Here is a 25,447-nt window from a genome sequence, read left to right as displayed (position 1 = left end):
GCTCCTCTAAAACCTCTCAAAGGCTTTCACAAGAAAGACCCCCACAAACGCCACGCACACTCACAAAAATGAAAACATCCCAAAAAAACAAAGAGCACCAACCTAGTGGATAGACCACACGATCTCCCTTCCTCCCGTACGGTACCTCTCCCTCCTCCACATTCTCCTTTCCGAGCTTTTACGATCCGTACGCTCGCTTCTCTTCTTCACCACTGGCTCCTCCTCCTCCCCCCGCTAGAATAAGGAGGGGGAGGGGCCTCCGACGGAGGATCTGAACCTTCCGAAACGTCACTTCTCTCCGCGTTGCAGACGGCGCCAGACCGCGTCTAGGAGACTCGACCCTGGCCGAAACCGGTGCAGAGCGACAACGACAAAGACGACGACGACGACGATTCCCCACCTGGACCACTACGCACCCGTCGTGACGTCTTCGTGAGGCCCTCGTCGCGACGTCCGGAAGGGATCATGCCGCGTGCATTCCTCATCACCAACAAACGATACAACTCAAGCGTCGACCACGAAGACACCGACCAGCCTCAGCGGCCAGTCCCGCCGAGAGGTGAGCCGCGCCGGCGCTTCCTTCTTTTCGTGGCAAAGAGTAAAGCCTGATTCATGCGGTGCGATTCTGCTGGCGATTTCGCGGCTGCGTCCTTAAGTACCGCCACTTCCTCTGCGATTTTTCCCCCGCACAAGTGACGTCGCAACTACGAAATCGCACGCAAAATCACACGATATGAATAACGCATAACACGAGACGTGTCCCGCAGGAATCGTTCCCAAGAATCTTGCGAACTATTCCCGGTGGAATTTGCTGAACTACTAACCATTAAGGCTACGGCTAAGAAATCACCACATTCTTCAAGACACCATATCCTCTCCATCCGCTAAATTACAATGAGCGTGTGCACTTTTTTTTTTTTTTTTTACATTTTTGTTAAAATACATTTCGTTATTCCTACATGTCGGTCGATCGCCAAGCTATTTTCATTTCGTGAGTCGGCTGCAATGTCACGCTGACAACAATCACTATTTTTTTACGCTATACGGGTGAATACGTTGTAGCATTAACTTCTATCCAAATGGTAAAAAAAAAAAACTAAAAGACTCACCCAAATTAAAGCGATGTTGAATTTTATAATAAGTTCAAGATCGCCCAGGGAAACTACAACAAGCAATCTAATTCCTAGATAGAATTAAGCTCCATTTCAAAACCATACAAAACAACATCTAAGAAAATTATTCTAAGGTGTGCGCAGCCTCTCTGCCCCTATTGACCGTAGTAGAGTACACTCGGGTAGTCTATTGCAGGTCAAAAGTAGTAGTTACCATAGTCAAGATCGAAGCGCGCAGTTCATACGTTGCTCAACTTACCTGTTTTAGCGAAACGGCAATGGCACTTTCCCGCATAACGCGCGTGTGATACCTGACAGGTAGGCTCACAGGAGGAGCTGTCGGGTTCGGAGCGAAGTTTGGGGAAGCTCGGCTTTGTCGTCCGCTTATTCGTTCACTCGTAGAATCAAGACCGATTACCTTAAATTTTATTGAATCAATATGTAATAAACGTTCAACTCGTTTTAATTTTTTTTTTATTGAGTATGTGGACTTTGCCTTGATCTAAATTAGTCATCGAACGATCCGTCGCAGCTCAAAACTTCGTGTATTTTGTGTTTATTCAACGGTTGTACGAAGTACAGACAAGCATGAAAGAAAATTTGAACCGCAACGAGGAAATTGAACTTGCGCGGAACCCGCAAGTTTCGTCAGTATAGTGTCACGTCTACGCCAGACTGGCCAGCCGGTGTCACCAGCTGACCTTTCGTATACAGTGGCAGACGCTACAGTCGTGTCAGCTTTGTTTCCCGTTTATTTTCGTGGCCGCCCAAAAGAACTCTAATGGAATAAAATGTGCTATAAAGTCATTCATATCCGGCCAGCCCACCGCGATAATCGGAACCATTTAATGCCTTTCCTAGCGTGGCTTCCATAGAGCTCCAACGCTGTGAAAGCTACTTGCGCGAGCGTCTGTGGCTTCGCTTGGCGTCTCGTTCGCACGAGAGCGCGTACGAATGAGACGCAAAACGAAGCCACGTGCTCGCGCAGCCGTGCGGGGCACCGTAGGAACTACACTAGCCTCGAGAACGTACTACTGAACAGAAGTTGACATCGAGTACTGGCGACGTGCACGACCAGAAGCGTCGCCGTGGGCGGCATTTGCGGTCGGCCAAACGCTCACTATGGCGTCTTTATTTGGATTAATTTCACTTTCATCGACGGCAATAGGAAACACGACGGACTGTCAACTTTGACGGTGTTGGTTTAAGAATGCGATGACTCCAAGCTTCCATCGCGTTTTTTACACACACCATCGAACTTGTACTTCGCAACTGATGATAAGTAACCAGGCATACAAGTAGTGACGACACGGCGATTCAAAACCAGCGTTATTAGATTACCTCAGTTGTGGAACTCCCTCCGGGGGGGGGGGGGGGGGGGGGGGGGGTAGCCTCCTCACTTCCTTCAGTCTCAGCCTCCCGTCGATTGTAAAGCCATCTATACCCGTTTTCACCTCAAGAACCGAAGTAAAAAAAAGTCCGGCTCCTCGCGATTACTAATTTTCCCATTTTATGAGGAGAATTAATATATATGTAGGTGCATTTTAGATTAGATATATGTTATCTAATCAAGACGTATCCGTTTCAAACGCCAAAAGGATCGCTTCTTCCTCCGACAACCAAATCTTGTCAGAACTACTTCGCCCGGCGTATGAACAATGCGCATAGCGTCCTTTTTTCTTAAGGTGAAAACGAGTATGGATTTTTGGTTCGAAACTGTGTGCTCCATCATACAGGATGGTGAAACGCCATCTAGATGCTGCGCATCGAAACATACGTATATTTCATAGGATGCACTGCAGTTCCCACATCAGCGGTCCCCCAAAGAGGTGGCGCGTCGAACCGACACCTCCTAGACAAGAAAGCCCAAGTTCTCAATTTGCCTGCCTCACTCAAAGGAGCGACCGTAGGGCACGAATGGGACACGGCTGTGGCGTCATCGTTCGGCTCGGACTCGGTTTCTCTCTGATTAGACACGAGTTCCGGCCGAACGCAGACGCCGCAGTAGTGTCTTATCTGCGCCCTACGGCCGCCTCTTTGAGTAACGCAGGCAAGTTCAGCACTTGGTATTTCTTGTCTAGGAGAGAGAGAGAGAGAAACACTTTATTAAAGCCGCCCATGTCCGGGCAGTGGTTGCTAGAGGGTATGGCCTTCCGGAAAGGCTTGGCGGGTCAGGTCGGAGCTTGGGGGAGGGTTGTTGAAGTCAATGGGTCTCGCACATGGAAGATGTGCTGCGCTAGGCGAGGCCAGAGGGCAGGGCGGAGGTCCGAGGGGGGAGTGGCCCAGCTCTCCCAGGTAAAGGGCATGTTGGGAGGGAGGAGATGTGGAAGGAGAAAGGGGGGAGATTGTTGGGCGCGTGGACAAGACCAGTAGGTGTGTCTCACGTCGGGATAGGCACCACAGACCTGACAATGGGGGGTTCCGGGGCGGTTCATAATGTGGTGGGTTATGAGGTCGCACGGCAGGGAGAATGTCTGTGCCTGACGAACGTATGTATGTACACTCGCGCCGTGTGAGGTTAGGGGTGGGAGGGGGAAGGGTGCGGCGGGAAAGGCGGAGGTCTTTCAGGCGCTGGCGTTGAGCCTTGCGATGGGCGGCACGTTCCACTTTCGGGTTGTAGTCCGGGGGCCAGGATTCAGGGTTGCTCAGAGTCTCGTTTGCGCGAGCAAGGGCGTGGGTCCTTGTCTAGGAGGTGTCGGTCGAAAGACGGGAGGCGAGGCGCCGCGGGGGGAGAGGGTTGTACTACTCGTGCAAGAAGCGTCTAGGAGCAGTTCCGCAAATGAGCTAATCTATTAACGTTGGGCAAAACCTGGTCGTGACGTCACCAACGAAAACCACAAGAGGGCGCCACCAATACATCTGGGCGCTAATATTGTTTTGCAGCTTTCGCACGGAAACGCGTTAACGCAAATGTTTTTTCCAGCGGTGAGTCACGTCTGTCTCGCGCAGTTCGAAGGCTACTTTCGAAGCGAAGAATGTACCGGAATGCAGATCCGCGCCCAGAGTTAACTGCTCCACCGAATAGCTCTCAGTTCAAGTGAGAAACTTGCAAAACTTAAGCCTTTCGCGGGGCGTTTGTATACCCACTCTACCACAATGTATAACTCTAGTGCGCCTATACCTTCCCGCAGGGCCCTTGGGTATGCCAGTCGCCGCCATTTACGGAGGGAGCTCGGCGAACGACGAAGCTAGAAATACTTATGTTCAGTCCTGAAAAAAAAGTTTGCCCTGCTGTGACATGTGACACAGCGTGACGTAAGCACGTGAAACTTCACGCTCAGTGTCACAGCAAAGGCTGTTTTTGGGGATTCTAAACATATTTTCAGTCTCGTCATTGCGGCGATGGGCACTCCCAAGTGCCTTGCAGGAATGAAGACCTACCAGGATTTTGTATATATAGCAGGGCTAGTCAGGAAGTCTGCAGACACGAATAAGCAAACAAAACTCTCCAGATGTGATGCAGCGAAGTGTGAGTGTGAAAGCACGAAGCGTTCATGGCATTTTTTTCTATGAAGAGCCTTAACCAGCCTGTATTCGTGATACGAGAACTTGGCGCACACATGTTCCGCGGAAAAGCTGTCGATTGAACGATACCCTTTCGCAGTGGATGGATACGGCCGAACTATTTTAATTGGGCGGCTGCTGGTGCCATCTAGCAATACTCGAGAGGAGGCAACGCTACCAAACGGCAAAGACTTGACTTCCAGAAAAGGAAAGCTCGCGTCTGACAAAATGTGCAGCGAAACCTTGCGCAGCCTCGTGGCAAAATTGCGAAACAAACGAACGGGGAATAAATGCGCATCGTTGAATTCATTAATACAATTACGCAGCCAACCACTGGTTATCACACTCATGCTAGATGATATCAAGTTTCAAAGTTCCGCAGTTGAAACGTCACAGTGCTGGCTGTCGCATACTGTAGTAGTGAGTGGAACGATAGTGAATTTGGGCTGAATACTCTGAGTGCAAAGATTATTAACTTATTTTATCGTATTGCAGACTTCTTCGGGGCCTCGGCAGAGTAAATAAAAACAGTACCCACGAACACACTCGTGAGTTCGTGCACTATAGACAATAAATAGCGACACTAACCCGTCGTCCTGTTTGTTCGCACCTTTTAACCCTTTGAATATATATTTTATCTAGTACTCACAACCCATAGTATGTACTCACAACCCAAAGTATAGAAAGATATACTCCCCTTCATACATAGTGTGCAACGCTGTCTGGCGCGAGCGCCTGGCTTTGTTTAGCTTTTGATTTGGACGTGCTGTACACTCTACATGTATACGGAGTGTCTAGGGAAAATCACGGGTACTTGCTTAGAGTGTACTGGAAGATACCTTGACAACTAGAATGTAGCAAAGCGCAAGCGGAGTTCACACGGAATAAAAGGCAACCTTGAAACCCTAATCTGTCAAAAAATTAGAAAGGGAAGTTTCGAACCCAGAGTTTGCAACTTCAGCTGCGGGGCTTGAGTCGGCAAAACAGTTAAACGCATAAAGTTTGCGCTGAGCCGTTGACAAATGCCGTAACGCAACCTCCCTCTCCTCCGCATTTTCGTTTGCCCTTAAAATATTATGGTCTTGGTTCTACGCGGGCACAGATACAGACGCCCAGCTTGCCTACAAAAAAGCCGGACGTGGTATGTTTACGTTTCACAACATCAACGCGACAACTGAAAAAGAGAGAGAGAGAGAGAGAGAGTACAGAAACCCTAGACGACGTAGTGATTTCTTTCTTTTTGACGAGAAGGGTCATAGGTCCCTCCAAACTCGGTCTGCCGGAGGGAAAGGGGGGGGGGGGGGGGGGGGGGAGAGGGGTCTTGTCTTGTGTTTTTTTTTTTTTTTTTTTGGAGGGGGGGGGGGGTGTTGTGCGCATGTCGTAAAATGTTTGGCCGCGCAAAGACAACGGACGCCGTCTCGAGATTCATTGGGTGGTCGAAACGGACTGCGAAAACCGGCTAAAGCAACACCGAAGACGACGAAAGGCACCTCCCGCCGCACTAAAAAAGTGATGATTTCGCTGACGGAGCTCCCATTGTTTACTTCTGCAGGAGTGGTTGTGTCGGGTTCGGGGCTGTCGTGAAATAGCCTCCAGGGTGCTCGCTTACATTCAGACAGCGTTCTCTTTGCGTTCGCTGGTGTGAACAAATGGCTTCCAGGCGCGCATTTCGCCTCGGTGCCTCGTTTCAAAGCTGATAGTTTTGTCGGCTTCTGTAAATTACAACGACAACAAAAAAATCTACAGGCAATGGCGGAAAGACTGGAAAGGAGGGCCGAAATTGGAACCCCCGAAAGAGAGACTTGCTTCGCAGAACAAGCATATTCCGTCTTCCGTTGTACCAAGCAGTATAGTGACCGGGACAAATGAAAAATAATACAAATTATTCAAACGATGTCCGCCATTCGATCATTTGTGCGTCTTTGCGATCAGTCAAGAAAGGAACAGGCGAACGTTTCCCTTGCCTTGGGAAGACGACCGATCCCTCGCAGACAAATCAGAGGACGTGTCTGACAGGAACTAGGAGGACACGACGAAAGAAACTGACTTATCAGAAGATGAGGACCCCGAGCGGGTCGATCATAGCCGACTATCCCAGAGGCACAGTTGAACTTCTGTACGCCTGGTTCTATTCGCTAAGAAGGCACATGAAGCGCAGCTTAACAGCACTTGCCACTTAAGCGAAAAATGCTGAATCACTGATTGTGGACGCGTACGCGGCGTCTGATATTCCACAGAAGAGAGCTACTGCGTACGCTCAGAACCAGTGTTGTAGGCGTTACCGAAAGGAAGTAAGGAAATACGTTGCTCGTTATTTAAAAATAAAAGGAACGCGTTACCGACCCACGTTACAGTAAGAAAAGAAACGCGTTACCTGTTTTCGGCAAAATGCAACGCACGTCACTTTTGCGTTACTTTTTTTTACTCGTGAACTAAAACGTTTGTCTGTTTTGACGGGGTTTTCCTAAAGGGGGAGTGTTTCCGTGGGGAAAAGAGAGGCGAATGTGTCTGGGTTATGAGTGCAAGAATGCATACGACTTGGTGCCTACAAACACGAAAGAATTAATTGAAGTGTATGAACTGTATGTAAGGGCGCAAACGAGCTGGTGAAATATTAAGCATGACGAAAACCCCAGGACTGCGGGAAAAAACGACACCACACTAAAAGGGGAAATTGCTTCATTACGTTTTAGTGTCTGTCGTTTTTACCGGCAGGCTCGGGGTTTTTATCATGCTTTAAACTTTTTTTTTTTTTTTTAAGTTTTGGGAAGATGCAACGAGTAACGTAAGTATGTTATCCGTTATTCGAACTACATAACGCAAATACCTTATCCGTTGCCGTTTTGAAAAATCATAACGAATACGTGACTACGTTACCGAAAAAAGTAACGCGCTACAGGTGACGCCGTTACCTGTAATGCGCTATCGCAAACACTGCTCAAGACGCGACCTACAAACTCGTTGACAAAAAAAAAAAAAAGAAAACGGCAGCGAATGGTTTATAGGTTATTCCCATAATCGAATTTTGCGCGTAGCGGATAGTCCATAGGCCATTTCTGTCATCGCCTTCGGCCATTTTTCGTCTACTGGACTGGGGAACGCGTTCTGAGCATGCGTACTGGCACTCTTGTGCTGAGTGTCACACGCCGCGCATGCGTCCACAGCTCCGTGACTCGGCATCTTTCGCCCGGCTTTCAATTTAAGTGCTGGAAATGTGTACAGAAGCGCGCTTTACAGAAAGGGGGGCAACGAGCAGTAATAAGACAAAAGAGCAAGGACAAGCTTCGACAAACCATACCTGCTGCAACACCCCATACCCAGACACAATCCAAGAGGGGGCACAAGTCCTCCTTGCCAAAGCTCGCTCCAGCTATGCCCGAACTTAGGACATCCTTCGCAAGAACGAAACATAACAAGAAGCATACAAAACACACAGAACCCTCTCGACCAACTAATCTGCAAGCAGCGTCGGCAAGGACCCCCACCAACGATAGCCCCCTCTCCGTTGGTCCCGTCGGGCTCTGGAAGCCATTCGCATAAACCACAATCCGCACTCTCCAAGACTGGATACAGAACACTGTAAAAATCGCCTTCTGCTCGCCGCCATCTTTGTCTGCTGGACTGTGGAACGCCTTCTGAGCACGCTCTGTTGCTCTGCTTTGCGGCATATTAGACCCTGCGCATGCGTCCACAGCTCAGTGACTCAGCATTTTTCGCCCGCGTGATAATTAAGCGATGCAAAGTTCTATACCCCACGAACAATAACGAAGGGAAACTGCTGGCTTCGTGGGCCTTTGCCGAAGGAGGACCCACTCGTCAGCGTAACCCAAAAAACGCCCCTTCCCCACCCTCCCCCTCTCCCCAAACAGGCCACAGAGAGCCATCCTAATCCAATTAATGAATTCATTCATACATTCGTTCTGATCATACGCAATCGATTCCTCTTACTCAGCACGCAAGAGAAGTCCACTTGGATTAGAATCGCAGAAACCGTGCCGGAAACACCCGAGATTCGAGTCGTTGTACCTCATAGAAGCGGTCATTACCGCAATTCGGGCAGGGCGTCATTCTTTAAATCTGTTTCACGTCGAAATACTTTTTTTTTTTAATTATTCTTTTATTGTGGCAAGCGTAGCAAAACATTAGCAATGTTTTCTTTTTTTAAAGTTTACAGAGAAACATGAATAGAATGGAACTCAGCAAAATAGACCGTTCCAGAAGGTTCTCCAGGAACTGCAGTCGTTGATCCGCGGACGCACTGCTCCTGCATCGGACAAAAAACAGTCTCTAGACACTGTCTGAGGGGAGAAGACAAAATTTTATAGGTAGTTAATGTTTCATTGTGTTTTAAGTGTCTCCGAGCCGCATATTCCTTGAAACCGAAAATACCTCGAGAAAGTTCGCAGCCTTTACCGTAGTAACGCAATTGGTCACTAGCAGTTCAACGTCCGGGTGCACTTGCTAGTCAGCGTTGTGCTTTGTTCATATGAGGTCCTCAAAGAGCTCGGCAGTCCTCTGAACCTTTTTAAAGCATGTTTGCTTTCCAATAACTCTAGGGCCGGTTTACCGATCACTGCCGGCGGTTAACTCACCCGCAAGAGGGATTTTGAGGTCATGTGACCGGCTCCGTCGGGAGAAAGTACCCAGCGTGCCAGCCGATTCCTCTCAGTAGACTACACTCTGTTTCATACTTATGGCGAATTCAGGTGGCCAATCGCCGGCGAGTCCTTGCCGGTGGCACCGGTGACCAAGAACACGCCAGCGGCGCACCACGAGATTCTCTCCATCCGAACACGAAGCGCCGGCAACTGGCGTTTTTGTTTGCCTGGGTCGCGAGTGAGCTTTGTTAACTTCTTCCTCGATTAATCTACAGTGCAATGAGCAGGCTGTATTCGTCAACAACACAAATACCAACTCTCTCAGATCTGTGTAAACACAAGTGGCTTCGCAATAGTTTTCAAAATTAACATTACCGCAGTCAGCACAGCGTACAAGATCCTAAATTATAAAATTAATGGGACGGTAGAATAATAAATCGGTGTGGAACACGCCTCGAAGTTCAATATATTTTGTTTGGATTTCCGAAGAACTGTTGCTATTTTACAGAGATCTTAAGGAGGCTTGCCAGCGTCGCTTTTCACATTTTATATTATTATTATTACCTTTGTTTGGAATCTTCAGTTAGGGTGCCTACATGTCTGTCTGTCTCAGGGTGAAAACATCCATTGTTGCCCTGAATCTGCCGGCGCGTGACTCTCTCGCGCACTCGGTGCGTGACTTGGGCGGTAAAATGGCGTCTATGCATTAGCCAAAGCTACGCGCTCGAGCTGAGTGACAGCAGATTGCGGGCGCTCCAAAATGCATAAAAGAACGATTGGGTGGAAAAATGGCTGAGATGTCACCACTCAAGCAAAAGCGCTCGTGTGTATGAAGGCACTCTATCTTCAGTCCTCTCGTTGCGCCCCCCCCCCCCCCCCCCCCCCGTTTGAAATTGTAATTCGTGTTCCACTGTCGAGCTTCATCACTATCCATGCAATATATATATATATATATATATATATATATATATAATAACACGTTATGTCCCAGAGCAAACTGAGCTTGCGCAAGCTGGACAAATTCTTCCGACATTTTTGGCTTCTTTTAAAACAATATTTATCGTTATCTTCGTTTTTTTTTTTTTTTTTTTTGTCTTTTTCTATTTTTTCTTGGACCGCAAAAGCGTGTCTGCCTCGGTGGCTGCGTTTGCGACTCGAACCCGCTATTTGCCGCTGTCGGCGAGCATTGTTTCGTTTGGTCCACTTTCCCGATTCGGATGTGACGATACCGGATGCAGTCCCGCCGACAGTCTGCCCGACCTCTTGGAGCATGGGCAAAAAAAATGTGCAGGTAAAGTGCCGGCTCGCGCCTAAAAAGTGCCACTCGACGGGCTTGCATGCACTCGCCAGCCTTTGATCACGCGGACGCTTTTGACGAAGATACGGCAAAACATTTTGCCAGAAAATGACCACCTGAATAGACCTTTTTGCTAAATTACCCAAGCACCAAGGAGCATGCTGCGAGTATAGTTACACGTGCTGTCCTCTCCAACAGTAACTTTTCTAAAGTAAATACCTAAAACAAATGGCATCTTGCACGGGTGTTCCTCAACGCTTTATTTTGCTTATTTACTTCGAATCTTTTATACGGGGAAGGCGAGCGCGTGTGGCGCGTGTACCTGCATTCCCAACGTTCTCCTTGATACTTGGGTAATTTAGTAATAGGTCTATTTGGCATTAGTGTACAACGCTGCCAAAGCTGCTGGCGCGAGCATGGGGTTTGATCTGGCAGATCATTTGTAAGCTTTCTCGCGCAAACGAAACCGTAGACGAAGCCACACGCTCGCGCCAGTAGCTTTGAAAGCGTTGTATACTTAGTATAAAACGGAATATAGTAAGCCTTGCCTGTCAGTATTAATCCTCGCTTAACACGATCATTTCGAGAATAACTTTGCACGCCGCTGCTAAAGTACATGAATGCGGTTCATATATCGCCTACCCCCCATTTCAAGTCTCTTCACTCTTTTTCTGCTCGCAAAATTTAATAATCGAAGCGAAAGCGGACTTTCGGCAGCCAGTTTTTTGTCCTCACGGAGCCGGTCAGGTGACCTCAAAATACCTCTTGCATGTAAATTAACCACCGAAGAGACACTCGTGTTCATCAGCAAACAGACCCAAGGAAACATGCGTGATCACGCTTAAACTTCTCTTTTCTTGATTTTGCTTTCCCGAATATAGCAGTCACATTTGACAATAATCCTAGTCTTCTTTACTGTTTACGCTACGAGTACACTATTTGCCGGCGTTGCACGAAATGACGCATATATGATAACGGTAAAACATCGAACGATCACACACGAGAAATGTTTTGTTATGCAACCTTCAACAAAAGGAAATTGTTCTGCTAGGATAGCATAATTGCTGTGTACAAACTTGATCTCGCTGTTTTGCATTGATCTATTTTCGCGTACACACGCACAAAACAACAAAAGGGCACGTGAATTTAAAAAAAAGAAAAAGAAACAAAGAATTATTTGCGCATGTGCTCGGGGAAGGAAATTATTGTGCACGACAACGCTCCCCCGGCATTGATAGCCCTTGCAATGACCGTCGCAGCGTCGCGCGTCATCTTTGAGCGCGTGCCAACTGAGAGCTTTCATCGTGTGTTCATTTGCTTCATTAAACTTATTACTGTCAACCTTCCTGTTCCTTCCTTACAAGCTAATTAAATTCCATTCAAATGTTTACAAAATTCACAGCGCCAGTAGCGTAACTAGGGGGAGGCTTATGGGGCTTCACCCCCCCCCCCCCCCACCCCTCCCGCCCCCGAAATAATCAGGCGATTCTAATATATACACATACATTTTGAACCCGCTACCCCTCTCCCCGTCATGGACATTTCACCATCCTCAGCACCTCAACCGCCCCCCCCCCCCCCCCTCCCTCCTTAAAACAATTCCTAGCTACACCACTGCACGGCGCAACGCGCATACTCTACAACACAGCTTTCGTGAGTTCGCCGCATGGAAATCACACGTTCAAACACTAAAGATGGCACAGTCCAGGAACCCTTTAGTGAAACGGTGCAAAGGTCATTGAACAAAATGGTCTCTGTTGTTTCGCAACCTTCACGACCTCTAGGGGCGCACCGGTGCCTATCATATCAAAATGGCTTTCATCTGGATGATCATCGGAGAACAGCAGTATACGAGGCTGGGTCTTCGACGCGTAAGTAATTCTAGTTTTGCTGTATACGAGTAATATTAGAACGTCACTTTATTTTTCCACGTCAGGAAGGTGTAGGCAAACAACTTCATTGTGAAACCGATCATCCAGAAGCTATAGGGTGCACGATTCCCACACCGCGGTACCACCATCGTTGAAAGTTGCGAATAGACTTTTCCGGAAATATGTGGCGCCCCCACCGCCTCCTTGACGCACTGTGACGTTCCGGTGTACGGCACGCGAGATTATCCAGGAATGGAACACGAGGTCGACGTTGGTTTGACATCTTGCGATTTCAGAACGCAGGGAAGGCAGAAGAAAGGCAAAACGGAATATGAGATGTTCTACCTTCGAGTTTGCTTTATTCTTTGCGTATTCTGAGCTCCTAATGATAACATTGATAAGAGATAATTAATCGTGCAGCTTCCTGAATACACGAAGCGTTCGAGTCGGCACGAGCGTGCATCTGAACAGCCCCACAATATCCCTCGCCGCGAGATATCCTGGGATTTTACGAAAAGGTCTATTGCAAACCTATACCGAATCTCACGAGTTGTGTGCAGGGCTGACAAATGCATACGCGTGAGTTGTGCTTTCTACGAGCGAATGCTCTTACAAGCATCGCATTCGCAGCTTTCAACGATGGTGGTACCGCACTGCGAGAAACGCGCTCCCTAGCTCCTGGATGATCGGCTTCTCAATAAAGGTGCTTGCCTACACCTTCATGACGTGAAAAAAATAAAAAAAATTAAGGCTTAATACAGCTTGTATACTAGAATTACTTACGCGTCGGAAACCCAGCCTCGCACTGCTGTTCTACGACGATCATCCCGATGACAGACATTTTGATAGGCACCAGGCGCCCCCTATAGATCGCGAAAGTTGCAAATTATGCTGAGTTATGCTCTCGCGCCCGTGCCTCTGCTAGCACTGAACAGGTTTCGCAAGATGTTTTGCACCTGTTTCCTTCGCTTGTCCAAGGGGCTATGGTTTGTTTCGCTTTATGTGTGACAGCCAAGTCGAAGCCACAAGCGCGATCGTGTTGCTCTGACCGATTCATGCACTGCACGATCCTGCGGATCCTGCGTGCCTGGCTGAGACGCTGGAAGCCCGGAGCTCGCTCTAGCAGCTTCTGCTTCGCTCACACCAATGTTACTAAAACACTCAGTCAACTCAGTTGGGAAACTCACCCTTGAAATCCGGGCCGCTTGCGTTCACCGAGACCAAACTAAATATGATAACAGCGCCGCCCTTTTGCGACGAGTCAAACCATGAAAGATGATTTATATAGGTACTGCGAAATAGCGCTCCGAGATGGCGCCGCGGGCCCTCCCGCGACTCGACCTGAACCAATACGTGCAGCCGTGCAGTTCCCGGAGTGGCCGCTGCAAAAGAAATGGCGGCGCTGCGACCGCCATCAGTTTGGTTGTCGAGTACGGATCGCAGCCACTTTTTCAGAGCAGGCTCTATGGCAGTTTCTCAACTGAGTTGTTCTAGTAACGTTGACTCACACCTACGGCGAAACAGAGAGCCTTCTACGCATGTGCAGTGCCCACAGTTGTCAAGCTTATTTATCAACAGTAGGTTAGTATAGGTGACATTCACTTGACGTCACTTGCTAGGTTCTCTGGCATCGCCTACTACGGTCGCCATCTTCGAGGTCTCTTTCTACCGCGGGTGTCGTCTGGCCGGACCTTTTGAGCGTGGTTTAGCAGCATTTTACAATTTTAAAGGGTCTTTTTGACCGAAACTAGGGGTTATTCTTATACTTTGGTGCTTTGGAAAAGTCGTAGGAGTATTTTTTTTTGTGTGTTTTAGTTCGTTTCTGTCGCTATCGGACTCGTTCACCGCGGCCGCGTTGCTCCCTCGGCTCCATGAAGCGCTCCGTGTCGCCCGCCGTGCCCACGGCGGTAGCTCTTGCAAGAACTGATTTTTCTACTTTGGTGCTTTTGTAGCACGGTGTGATTACTCTTTGTTTTGTTTTTCTAGTTTCTTTATTGCTTTTTCTCTCGCGGATTTTCTGCACTACGGCCGTGTAACCGTGTTGCTCCATCGCCTCTGTGTCGTACATACGTCGTGCCTTCGGTGTTCGTTCCTGTGCAGAAACATACCGTGCGGCTCACAGAGTGCGCAGCTTATGAAAAATGCGGCGAATTTTTCATTAGCCCAAGCGACTTAAAAACCGCATGTAAGCGATTTGGCGAGCGGCGAGACAAGCGACGGCGACCCGCTTCGCTGTTGCTTTGCTGCCGCTCGGCCACACGCGCGACGAGGCAAACCGCATGAAAGCGACGGGAGCACGCGACCAACGCGGTGAGCGCGAAGTTTTCTAGAAATCCCGAAACCGAGCTACGCGACGAGCGACAGTGAAGGGTGAACCGCATGTAAGCGATTTAGCGAGCGAAGGCGACAGCGACGGTTGTCGGCGACGAGCGACGGAGATTTCTCAGGGTCGGTCGTCTGGTCGCTCGGTTTTTGGATTTCTAGAAAACATCGCTAATCGCCTTGGTCGCTTGCTCCCGTCGTTTTCATGCGGTCTGCCTCGTCACGCGAGTGACCGAGCGACAGCGAAGCAGGTCGTCGTCGTTTGTCTCGTCGCTGTCGCTCGTCTCGTCCCGTCGCCCGCTAAATTGCTTACATGCGGTTCAGCCTTTACACACGGTACTCGGCGGCAACAAGGAAACTAAAACGGCCCGCCCCCGAGATAAACCTTTTTCTCCCTTTTGTTTAACGAATTAGCACACACTACCAACGTACGACCGCGTACCCAAGCATGTCAAACCGCGACCTCGAAGATGGCGGATCGACGGTGGAGCTCCCTGGCAAACTCGAACCTGCAGGCTCAGTGAATACCACCTATATATACTGTAAACAACTATATTTTCGCGGGTGTACGTTTGGGGAATACTCGTATTTAGCGTTAGGAAGTGATGTGCCAAGGGGTGAGGATTCTCAACCACGGGGTGAGGAGTTCGCGTGGTTTAAGTTTTGCACGATTTTTTGTTCTTTAATTATGAAATGGTGCAAAAATTAGGTCATCGTTAAAGTTAAATTGTTTAATAGTATAGATTACGACAATGGGTTATTTTCACAATCTGGGATGTTACTTTTCGTTAACAGCGCCGACTGTGTACGAGTTACTCGGTTCCTTGAAGGGGCATTGAAGTGGATTTTGATTTAGTCTTTTTTATGATCCCAACTCAATCTAAGTGCCCTAAGCGTGTTAAAAAAATTACATACAATTATGTGTGATCTTTTTTCCTACTAAAACAGCCCCCAAACATCCCGACACACCTTTTTTTTTTTTTTGATATATATTAGAAGAGGGGCGTTCCGCGATGTTAGGTGTTTTTAATGAATAAAAAGGTCGCGCATGATTGCTTTCTGGGATGCTTCTAGGGCACATAGATTGAGTTTACGCCACAAAAAGACAAACTCGAAATCCATTTTAATGCCCCTCTGATCGTCGTGAACGTGCCAAAAATACCTCGACGCATCGCTGCAATAATAAATAAAGGTTGCAACGAGGGGACATTTAAAACCGTGCCCCGTTTCCGTCGCAGTCTTCGTTCGCTCCCTCTTTTTTTCTTTTTTTTTCCCCATAAGCTCTAGTGACGTCACATCCTGTGTCAGTGCACCTCGTGAGGCACTTCGTCGACGCACACTTGCGCGCAAGATGCAACCGACGGGAAATCCGTGCGCTCACTTACGGGAAAAAAAAAAAAAAAAGAAAAACAAGAAAAAAAGACGCCGAGCAACAAACATAGATATCCCTACCTTAACGAAACAAAACCAGGACGTAAAACGCGACGCAAGACCGCGACCGGAAGTGGCCACATGTTGAATGCCCCTCAACCGGAAGCCCGTCCGAAAGACGAGCACGGCGATGTTACGGAAAGGAAGTGCTTGAATTACGGCATAGTTCAACAGACCGCCTGCTGTACGGCTGTCTGCGCATGCGTGATATGCGTAAGTGCGGGGCGACGGCGGGGCCGGGCGCTCCCGCGGACCAACTTTCGCCTGTATATCACCTTAACCGTAGCGGGAAGTGGGGTGCCTGTTATCGCGCCAGATAAGGGGAAAAACTACTCCCCCTTTCAATTGGCATCTTCCTTCGCGAGAAAAAAGAAATACTATAATAATAAGGGAGTAAAACAACGCGAAACCACCCGATTTCCCTTACATTACCGTAAGTAAAGTATGTCGACTTTTGTAGAGCCTCAACCGCATGCCCTGGGAGCGAGGTTTCTTTTTTTTTTTTTTTTTGTGTGTGTGTGTGTGTGTGTGTGTGTGTGTGTGTGTGTGTGTGTGTGTGTTTTCTCGAGTAGTTGTTTCTTTATTTTCCGTGACCCATAACGCGTGCGAACGTCCCAGGGGCAGCAAACATATAGTTCAAGCACAGCAGGAAAAACGTCGCCTGAACAATTCCTATGATAGCGCATACACGGGCTCAGTTTGGCGCGAGACATCAGAAGCCACATAGATGTAAAGCACCTTCAATAACATGAGTAACATGAATATAGTTTATTCCTATCATCAGCAATGGAAGAGACCAGTGGAAAAGCTGCGTTACACTGCTTGACGAGCCCTAGGTATCCCGAAAAAGCGAGCAGCAACAACTCCGAAAGGCATACGTGTATTACGAATAATAAAAAAGGACGATTTATCCATTTGTACAATGTTAATCAATGAAATAATGTCGATTCGCAATGATGCAATGCAATTTGACACTTTGAGAAGTACACGCATAATCGTTTGCATCCGTAGTTCACGCTTGAAGGATATTTCATGACTCATAAAAAATAATAGGTAAAAAAAAAACTTTGTACATATTTGTTACTGCATGGTGAGTGATACAACACACGTCCAGACAATGCTGTGCCCGTGCCAAAGACGTCGTTTGGGGTATATATACATTCAATCATCACCAAACAAAATGTGATGTCAAATTTTATAACGTGCTATACATTGCACCGATTTCAATTCAATAAACCATTTCATCTTGTCCGCTAAATATGTGGCATACGTTACAAACAGTTTTGGGAAGGGATACATAGCTTGTTAGCTGCATGTTTAGTTACAGCTGGTGAATCGTTCCAAGTTTAGAGCAACACCAGCCCGATCACTTCTTTTTGGTCAGTACGCTGACAGCTGGAATGACGAACCGCGTTAAAGGAGTCATGAAACGATATCGGGTTGGAGTGCTTATGACTTTGCAGAGGCGTACTGGTCCTAGTCTGGCCCAAGCATACTCGCACGAACCACCACTGATTCAGAAGCTTCTTTGTCGGGATGAAATTGCGAGGACAAAAGGGGACCATTTCTTTCAGTCTTTCCTTCGCAAAGCTTGATGACGTAATTATGGGATCGAAGCCACCCGTCTGGCGACAGACGAGCGCGGCTTGTGGATTGGACACGAGAACTGCGTGAGCACTCGACTTCGGCTCGTAACAATCAATGCCTCGGCGGACACTCGGGTAGTGGCTCGTGTCCAACCACTGCGGTGATGAGAATAGCCGAACTCTAACAATGCCTTGAGCTCAGCACGCGTTCTCTACTTTGCCAACCCTAGCGCGTGGCTATGATTAACGTTGGCGGCTTACGATAGGCATCAGGCCACGTGGCCGCTTGCTCTGGCTCCGAGCTGAGGGGATGAACGATGCTCATATGGCCTAAAACCTTGTTTGCGGCAGCCCTTGCCTAGAAAAAAATAATAAGGCAATTTTATTCAGTTAATAACGTTAGGGAGTGATTCTAAGTAGTATTTAGCGATAGTAGAAAATTCGTTTCATGGCTACGTCTTCCATTGGCGAGCATACATCTCTGGCTGAATCTGGCGGCCGCGATGTAGCATTGCCGCCTCGTCCTGTTACTCATCCACGTTCTTTCACAAAAGCAGACCAACAGGTACTTGCACGCGCGAAGAAACACTCAACGACGCCAAAATGGAACAAAGAAAACAAGCGCCTCCTGCTAAGTCGAGAGACGCTGACTTTACTCGGCAACGGTATTTCCCGTTCAGTGCGGTGGTCTCTGGCCAGGCGCCAACCGCGTGTCGTCTGCTCGAAGCCCCTCCAGCAGACGACGCCACAGCTAAATCGAGCAGGCGGCATTCCAGCTTGTACACCGCAACGTAAAGCTAAACACCAACAAAGAGGAAACGAACAACAGCTGCATTAGCAGCACGAGTAGCTTCGCGACTTTTTATGCGCATATTTATAGAATACTCCGCTCGGTTAAATATAACGAACAAATGTTACAACAGAAAGCGTAATTCCGCGCGAATTTAAGAAAAGCAGAAATTCGGCCATTCCTTTCGTCTCATATACACGTCTTGTCTGGGAGTGCCGCTCGGCTTTCAAAGATATGTCCTGTTCTCAACGTGAATGAGAGCCCATCCAGAGTGTGACGTCCAACGCGTATCTGATCCGGGGGCAAAGTTGGCAATATAAAGCAGAAGGAAAAAAAAAAAGAACACTTATAGGAAACCGCCCTGTATTTCTCGTTTCTGACCCCCAATTTTTAATTTCCCTCCACGCGCCGCTCGTTGGACAGCGATGAACATAGCGCCCGAAGCCCTGACTGAACAGCATCTTTCTTGACTCTCGATGCCGCCCGCACGGCTGGAGCCATGGGGGTATAGGCCCTCCTGCATCTCGTCATCAGAATTTCTCTGCCCGATCCAGAGACCACTTTTGGGGTTGTTGGGTCCCGAAATTGTGCCTCAAGGTCAGCCGAAGAGCTCTCGAACCGATACGACACGTTTATCGCCACCTGCGCCAGACCGCGTCCCATCATTCTCGGAAGTCCGCAGTCACCCCTTGATCGAGTCGAGGGCCCCAGAGTTTCGAGTGTCCTTGCGCCAGAACACTGTCCCAAGCCTCCTGCTTATCGGTGTTCGTGAGTTAGCCATGTGCTGGTAACAGAGCTACTCTGGGTTTTGTTATACGCAAGCTCAAATTTCAATATAGCATATGGCACAAAGACCTCTGGTCAGGTCGCGCATTCGAAAAAAGGTCATCAATAAAATATAATAACTTTAGCCAATAATTTGCAGGAAAGCTTTGCGTTCATCGTTGATTTCAAAATATATATTTATATACACCTTTCCAGCGCTTATCATTCATGCAAAAACGCTGAGTCACTGGGTGGTATGCGCAGCGTTTGATATTCTGTAGAAAAGGGCTAGTTCGCATGCTCAGGACGCGTCTCACAGTCTAGTCAATAACGATGACAGTGCGTTGAAGGCGATTGATAAAGAACGGACATTTCTGACGGCCCCGGTAAAATCATGCACCGCCGTGAAGCAAATCGAAGCAGGTTAACTCCGAGTTGGCGAACTTCGATTCCCGAAGCTGTCACTCATGTGCACAATTTATTATCGTGCAGAATACAGCCCCGAGCGTCGAGTGAGCACTGCCGAAGTTCCTGCCGAGCATGACACAGCGAATTCAAGGAGCTCCAGCGGAGGCGACGCCAGCGCGAGTTGCTGGCTCGCCTGGAAGCCGGCGAGTCCTCGCTCGCCAGCGAGCCTCACTCGAACCACGACCCCCGTCATTGAAGAGCCTTTGAGCCTCACCGTCCATGACGTGGCCCAACTTCAGCCGCCCACTTCGGCCGCTGCTGCGGCGGCTTCGGTCAGCATTCTCGCGGCTGTGCTCCAACAAGTCCGGACGTTACAGGTGAGCCTCTTATCTACTACTTGCGATTACGAATTTACGAGTCGATACCCTCGATAGAGACTGTGCTGGGACCACTGCACAGAAAGTCACAGCGCGCGAGAATCTCATGCGAGAGCTCTCCGCTATGACAGGCGAGCGAAGCACGCACAAAACGTACGATCGTGCAACGGTCAGAAGCCCTTTCTTGGAAAGATTCATAGACCGTTCCACTGTTTAGAAAACGAAAGTAGCAGCACGCCGTGCGTTGAAAGCAGTCTGACGGCATAAGCTTGCGGCCTCGTCAAGCGAGGCAAGCATGCATGCGCCAAGCCAGCCAAACGCTCCAACGTCCTAAATGGCAACTGCCAGAAGTCTTTTTTTTTTTTTTTTTTTTTTTGTGGAAGGTTTTTTTTTTTAAAGTATATCTTCTGTGGTAGTTCCAGTTTAGTAGTGAAGAGTGAGTGCTCATAACTCTGATCATGGTGGAAGAAGAGAGAGGTGTCTGAACGGGCACCGCCTCGCCATGGAACAAGTGTGTCGAAGATTCGCTCGCATTCCTGCAGCAAACGCCGTGAGATGCGCAATATGGCTATAGTCTGTTGCAGGTTACGAAAAGCTGGACAAGCTCATCCCACTAAGCCCTCCACTTTTCCCACTTTAGCAGAGCGAACGCTGGAGAGGAGGAAACCATCATGGCAAGCAGAGAGGAGGAGGAGGAAAAACTGTATTTGTCTTAGGGTGATTGTTGAGCGGGCAGAATAGGGAGCTTATCCCCGCCTGGTGGCTGGGAGTCCATGGACCCCAGCGACCCACTCAGCCCGTTGGGTGACCCTGTCCTGAAGGACCGGGTCCGAGCTGAGCAGCGTGGCCTCCCACTGCCCCAGGGTAGCAATGCCAGGCCCGTCGGACCAAGGGTCCTTCGGGCAGTTCCAAACAATATGGGTTAGGTCTGCCCTCCCATGGGGCATAGCGCACAAGAGGGTGTGAAGATGCCTGGGTGTATATGGGAGTACAGGACTGAAATCGGGAATGAGTTGGTCTGGAGCTGGTCACCACGTAGTGGCTTCAGCTCGATGTAGGGGAGGGTGTGGGGGAGGGTACATGCGCCTCATTAGTCGATAATGGTTAGTGGTCTCGTGAAAGGTGACCAATCAGTCCCGGGCCGTGCGAAGCTCCATCTCAGGAGGTGCGGGGTCCCAGCCCGGTCGGTGAGTCGTCGGGCGGAAGTGTGGGCGGCCTCGCTGCCACGAAGGGAGGAGTGCGCAGGGGTCCAGATGAGGTGGACGGAACGGTGAGGAGGGTGTTTAGTGAGAAGGCGTAGGGCGTAGAGGGAAACTCGCCCCTTCATGAAATTACGGATAGCTGTTTTGGAATCGCTAACGATTGTGGTGGCGGAGGTGTGTGTCATCGCCAGAGCAATGGCGAACTCTTTCGCCTCTTCTGAAAGTGGTTGCGGAGGTCAGAAGGGAGCCTGCATTGTTAACCGCCGAGAGGGCAAACGCCTCTCGGCGGGTGTATTCAGCGGCGTCGGCGTAGGCCACGTCCTCTCGGCCGCCGAGGAGCTTATGGAGGGTCTCGGCGCGTTTAAGGCGCCTCTGTTCATGATATTGAGGGTGCATGTTTCGTGGGATAGGAGAAACCTGGAGTGATTGGCGGATTTCGAGGGGTAGGGAGCATTTGTGAGATGGGTTGGATGGGAAGTTGATCTGGCAGCGACGTGAGGATGTGTCGGCCCGCCTGAGTAGTGGATAGCCTTTCGTATTGTGCGGTCAGATGGGCCTCAGCTAATTCCTCGGCCGTGTTATGGACTCCTAATTTAAGGAGTCTATCGGTGGAGGTAGAGGGCGAGAGGGTGAGGGCCGCCTTGTAGGTTTTCTAATAAGGGCGTTAACTTTGTTGAGCTCTGCTAGTTGTAGGGGAAGGTAGGGAGTGAAGAAGACAAGTCGGCTGATCACAAAGGCTTGGACCAGCCGAAGCATCTCCTGCTCCTTGAGGCCATGATGTCGTGAGGAGATTCGATGAATGAGTCGGAGCGTTTGATCTACGCTTATTTTTAGTTTTTGTAATGCTTGTGCATTCTTGCCGTTGTTTTGGATTAAGAGGCCCAGAACTCGTATGGTAGGAACTTCAGGGATGAGATGGTTGTTTACTTGCAATCTGATTTCGGGAGGGGTCGTGGCCACTCTGCTGGGGCGCAGTAGGTGGAGTTCGGACTTTTGTGGAGAGCAAAATAATTTGGCCGCTCCCGCGTGTACTGCTACGATGTCCACGGCGGACTGTAGCGTGGCCCCGATGTGTCCATCGCTGCCACATCCCATCCACAGCGTAATGTCGTCTGCGTAGAGACGATAATGAAGTCCCGGAAGGGTGTTAAGTTTAGCCGGAAGGGGTAAAAGGGCTAAGTTGAAAAGGAAGGGGGAAAGTACGGAGCCTTGGGGGGGGGGGGGGGGGGGGGGGGTACCGTAGCTTCCCAGTTGTATGGGATCGGAGGTGAGGGACCCTAGTGTGATGGTTGCCTGTCTGTCAGTTAGGAAAGCATTGATGTACCCGTACATGTGGGGGCCTGGGTTAATGGCGGCTAGTTTAGTAAGGATTGCCTCGTGCGCGACATTGTCAAAAGTCTTGGTGAGGTCGAGGCCTAGGATGGCTCGGGTGTCGCGAGAGGTAGTGGGTTGTAGGATTTGATGCTTAAGTTGTAGCATCACACCCTGTACTGAGAGGCCGGCTCGAATGCCCACCATCTGCAGAGGGAGGAGATGGTTTTCCTCCACGAACGCCACGCGGCGATTCAGGGTGACGTGCTCCATCACCTTCCCGGCGCAAGACGTGAACGAGATCGGCCGGAGGTTTTCTAAGGCGAGGGGAGGGTCTTACCCGGCTTCAGGATAGAGATAATTTTTTGCGGTTTTCCGGGCGGGGGAAGATTGCCTGTTCTCCAGCATTCATTCATGTATTTCCTGAGGGCTTCTGTAAATGGGTCGTCCAGGTTGCGAATTGCCTTGTTAGTGATTTGGTCGGGGCCGGGCGTCGAGTTGGTATGGAGCTGAAGCAGAGCCGCACGAACCTCGGGGACCGTAATGTTCGAATCCAGGAGGGGGTTACTGGACCCTGCATACGGGGGCAAGGAAGTAGTCCGGGGGCGCCTATGTATCGAGATTGGAGTATCTGTAGGAGTTCGTCCTCAGTCCCTGGCCACTGGTGCAGGGAAGTATTAAGTCGATGCTGCTGCTCGTGCTTGCTTGAGGTTGGATCAAGGAGGTGACGAAGCAGAAGCCATGTGCGCTTAAGCCCCAATTGCCCTTGCATCTTGTCGCATATCTGGCCCCATCGTTGGGTTAGTAACTGCAGGAAATATTGTTCAATTTCTCTATCTAAGTAGGCTAGTTTGCGGCGTAACTTGCGGTTGTGCCGCTGGGTTTTCCATCGCTTATGTAGGCTGGACCTCGCCTCTCAGAGATGAAGGAGGGGGCCTTCTATTGTTTCTAAATCGGCTTCGTCTGGGATATCCGTGGTGTTCAGTTGAATGTCTGTCAGGAGAGTGGAGGTCCACTCTTCTAGGTTGGTAATGGTTTCGGTTGCAGATGCCTCTCTACTGGCCCTAAAGTCGTCCCATCTAGTAATGCGGAGGCGGTTGCGACGGGATTTCCCAAGGCACCCCCCTACCGTGGTTTCTAGTATGTAGTGGTCACTACCTAGCGGTTCTCGGAGATTTCGCCAGTTTAAGAGGGCTGTGTTGTGTGTGAACGTTAGGTCCGGTATCTTGTCTACCGTTACGCTGGTACCTATTCGTGTTTGCTGGAGGGGGTCGGTTACCAGGGTTATATGGTGTTGTTGCGCTTGGGTCCATATATCCCGACCCTTGGGAGTGCATGTCCTGTAACCCCATGCCGTGTGGGAGGCATTGAAGTCTCCCACTATGACCAGGCCGTAAGGACCCGCCTCCATTAGGGCACGAGAAAAGAGAGAGCCAAATCAGACCGGGGTCGCCTTTCCGCTGGAGAAGGATCTCCAAGAAGTCGTGCTCGACGTCAACTCCGCTAAGGCTTTTGTATGAAGCGGTTAGATGTCTGCGTGCGAGGATGGCGGTAGTGGGTTCCTTATTGTCAGGATTTTGGAAAGTTGTATAGACGGCAAGTTTGACCGGGCCGCGGGGTTTCTGCATTGCTATGATATCGGGGGGTGTTTCGAGGGATTGTATGTAGTGTTGGAGATTGCCACGCTTCCGTCGGAAGCTGCGGCAGTTCCATTGCCAGATAGTGGTTTGGTGTCTACTGAGGCGTGGCGGGTGCACTCTTAGAAAAAAGGGTCAGTATAGTCCTCCCTAAAGGGAGGAACGCTCTTGACACATATGTTCCTTCAGAAAGGGAGAAACTTTCGTCCCTTAAGCAGGGGAGGAAAAGTTCCTCCGTCGACTGCATCTCATTATGGCGGCCACGAATCGAGCAAATCGAGCTCGGTAAGGCTTAACGAGAACACTAAGTCTATTGCACGAAGCGAGAGGAGCAGGAAATAAAAACGTAACACGAGCTTTCCGCGAACTGTATTTATTTCCGAAGTTTCTTTACCTCTGCAGGTAAAGAAACTTACGTTCCGAAAGCATGCAGTCACTCAGTCTTCTCATCGTCAGCACTGCGATGTTCAACGGAGACAACCGGCACTCAGTTCGCGCACTTTATGTCCTACCTTTGCTATTCCTCGAGCCACAATTCCTTCGTCAACCGTAGCGTCAACCGCACATCACGGAGGAGTGAAAATCATTCGCCCGCAAAACCAAAAGCCGCTCTCAAAAAAAAGCAAATCCGAAGCAACCTCTTGGCTTATCTCAGCACGGTAACACGAAATTATGGCGTAGCCGCGTAGCGTAAAATGATGTTAAATCGCTTGCCACCAGATGGCAGGGTCAAGCAGAGTAATCGCACGTAGCTAGGCTAGGTAGCGCTAGGTACCGCCCAATTCATGTTTTACAAAAAAATATTTTTATTTTCTTACGCCACAATTGCGTTTCCTTTTCTTCGGAATCGATAACACATGTAGACACGTTGCGCACACTACAAACATCAGGTCAACATATATTGAACGCATACACAGGCATCGCACATACAAACATCAATACAACAGCACACTACCCCGATCACTACTAGCGAGCCCTGCGTTTCCGTCTTTTATAGTGGTCGTTTTGAACGTGCGGAATTTTTCGGTGACTCCCTAAGCAAAAAAAAAATATTCCGAACATGTTCATTTTTTTCCAGCAATGTCATACATCTGAGGCTATTTTTAATGGCTCAGGGGATGAATCTCTTATTAAAAAGAAGACGCTCAATCATGCCATAATTATTTGAAAGCCAATAAATCGAGCCGCTCCAATGTGGTTCCAAGCCATGAGTTTGTTTTCCCGCATGGCCCTTCG

General features: G+C 49.2%; 1 protein-coding gene across 1 annotated transcript in view; it reads left to right on the top strand.

Annotated features, from left to right (window-relative positions):
• The first annotated feature begins 290 nt into the window (after positions 1–290).
• The window catches only part of LOC115320021 (zinc finger protein SNAI2), a 32,199-nt gene continuing 7,042 nt past the window's right edge, over positions 291–25,447 (top strand). The window contains exons 1-2 of the mRNA XM_042287240.1: positions 291–559; positions 19,769–20,061. Of these exons, the coding sequence (XP_042143174.1) occupies positions 466–559; positions 19,769–20,061 (387 nt within the window). The 5' untranslated portion in view covers positions 291–465. The remainder of the gene's footprint in view (positions 560–19,768; positions 20,062–25,447) is intronic.

This window comes from Ixodes scapularis, unplaced genomic scaffold (assembly GCF_016920785.2).
Source record: "Ixodes scapularis isolate PalLabHiFi unplaced genomic scaffold, ASM1692078v2 PGA_scaffold9__187_contigs__length_104089568, whole genome shotgun sequence".
Classification (NCBI taxonomy): Eukaryota; Metazoa; Arthropoda; class Arachnida; order Ixodida; family Ixodidae; genus Ixodes; species Ixodes scapularis.
The sequence above is the reverse complement of the archived record's forward strand: the minus strand, read 5'-3'. Positions and strand labels throughout refer to the sequence as shown.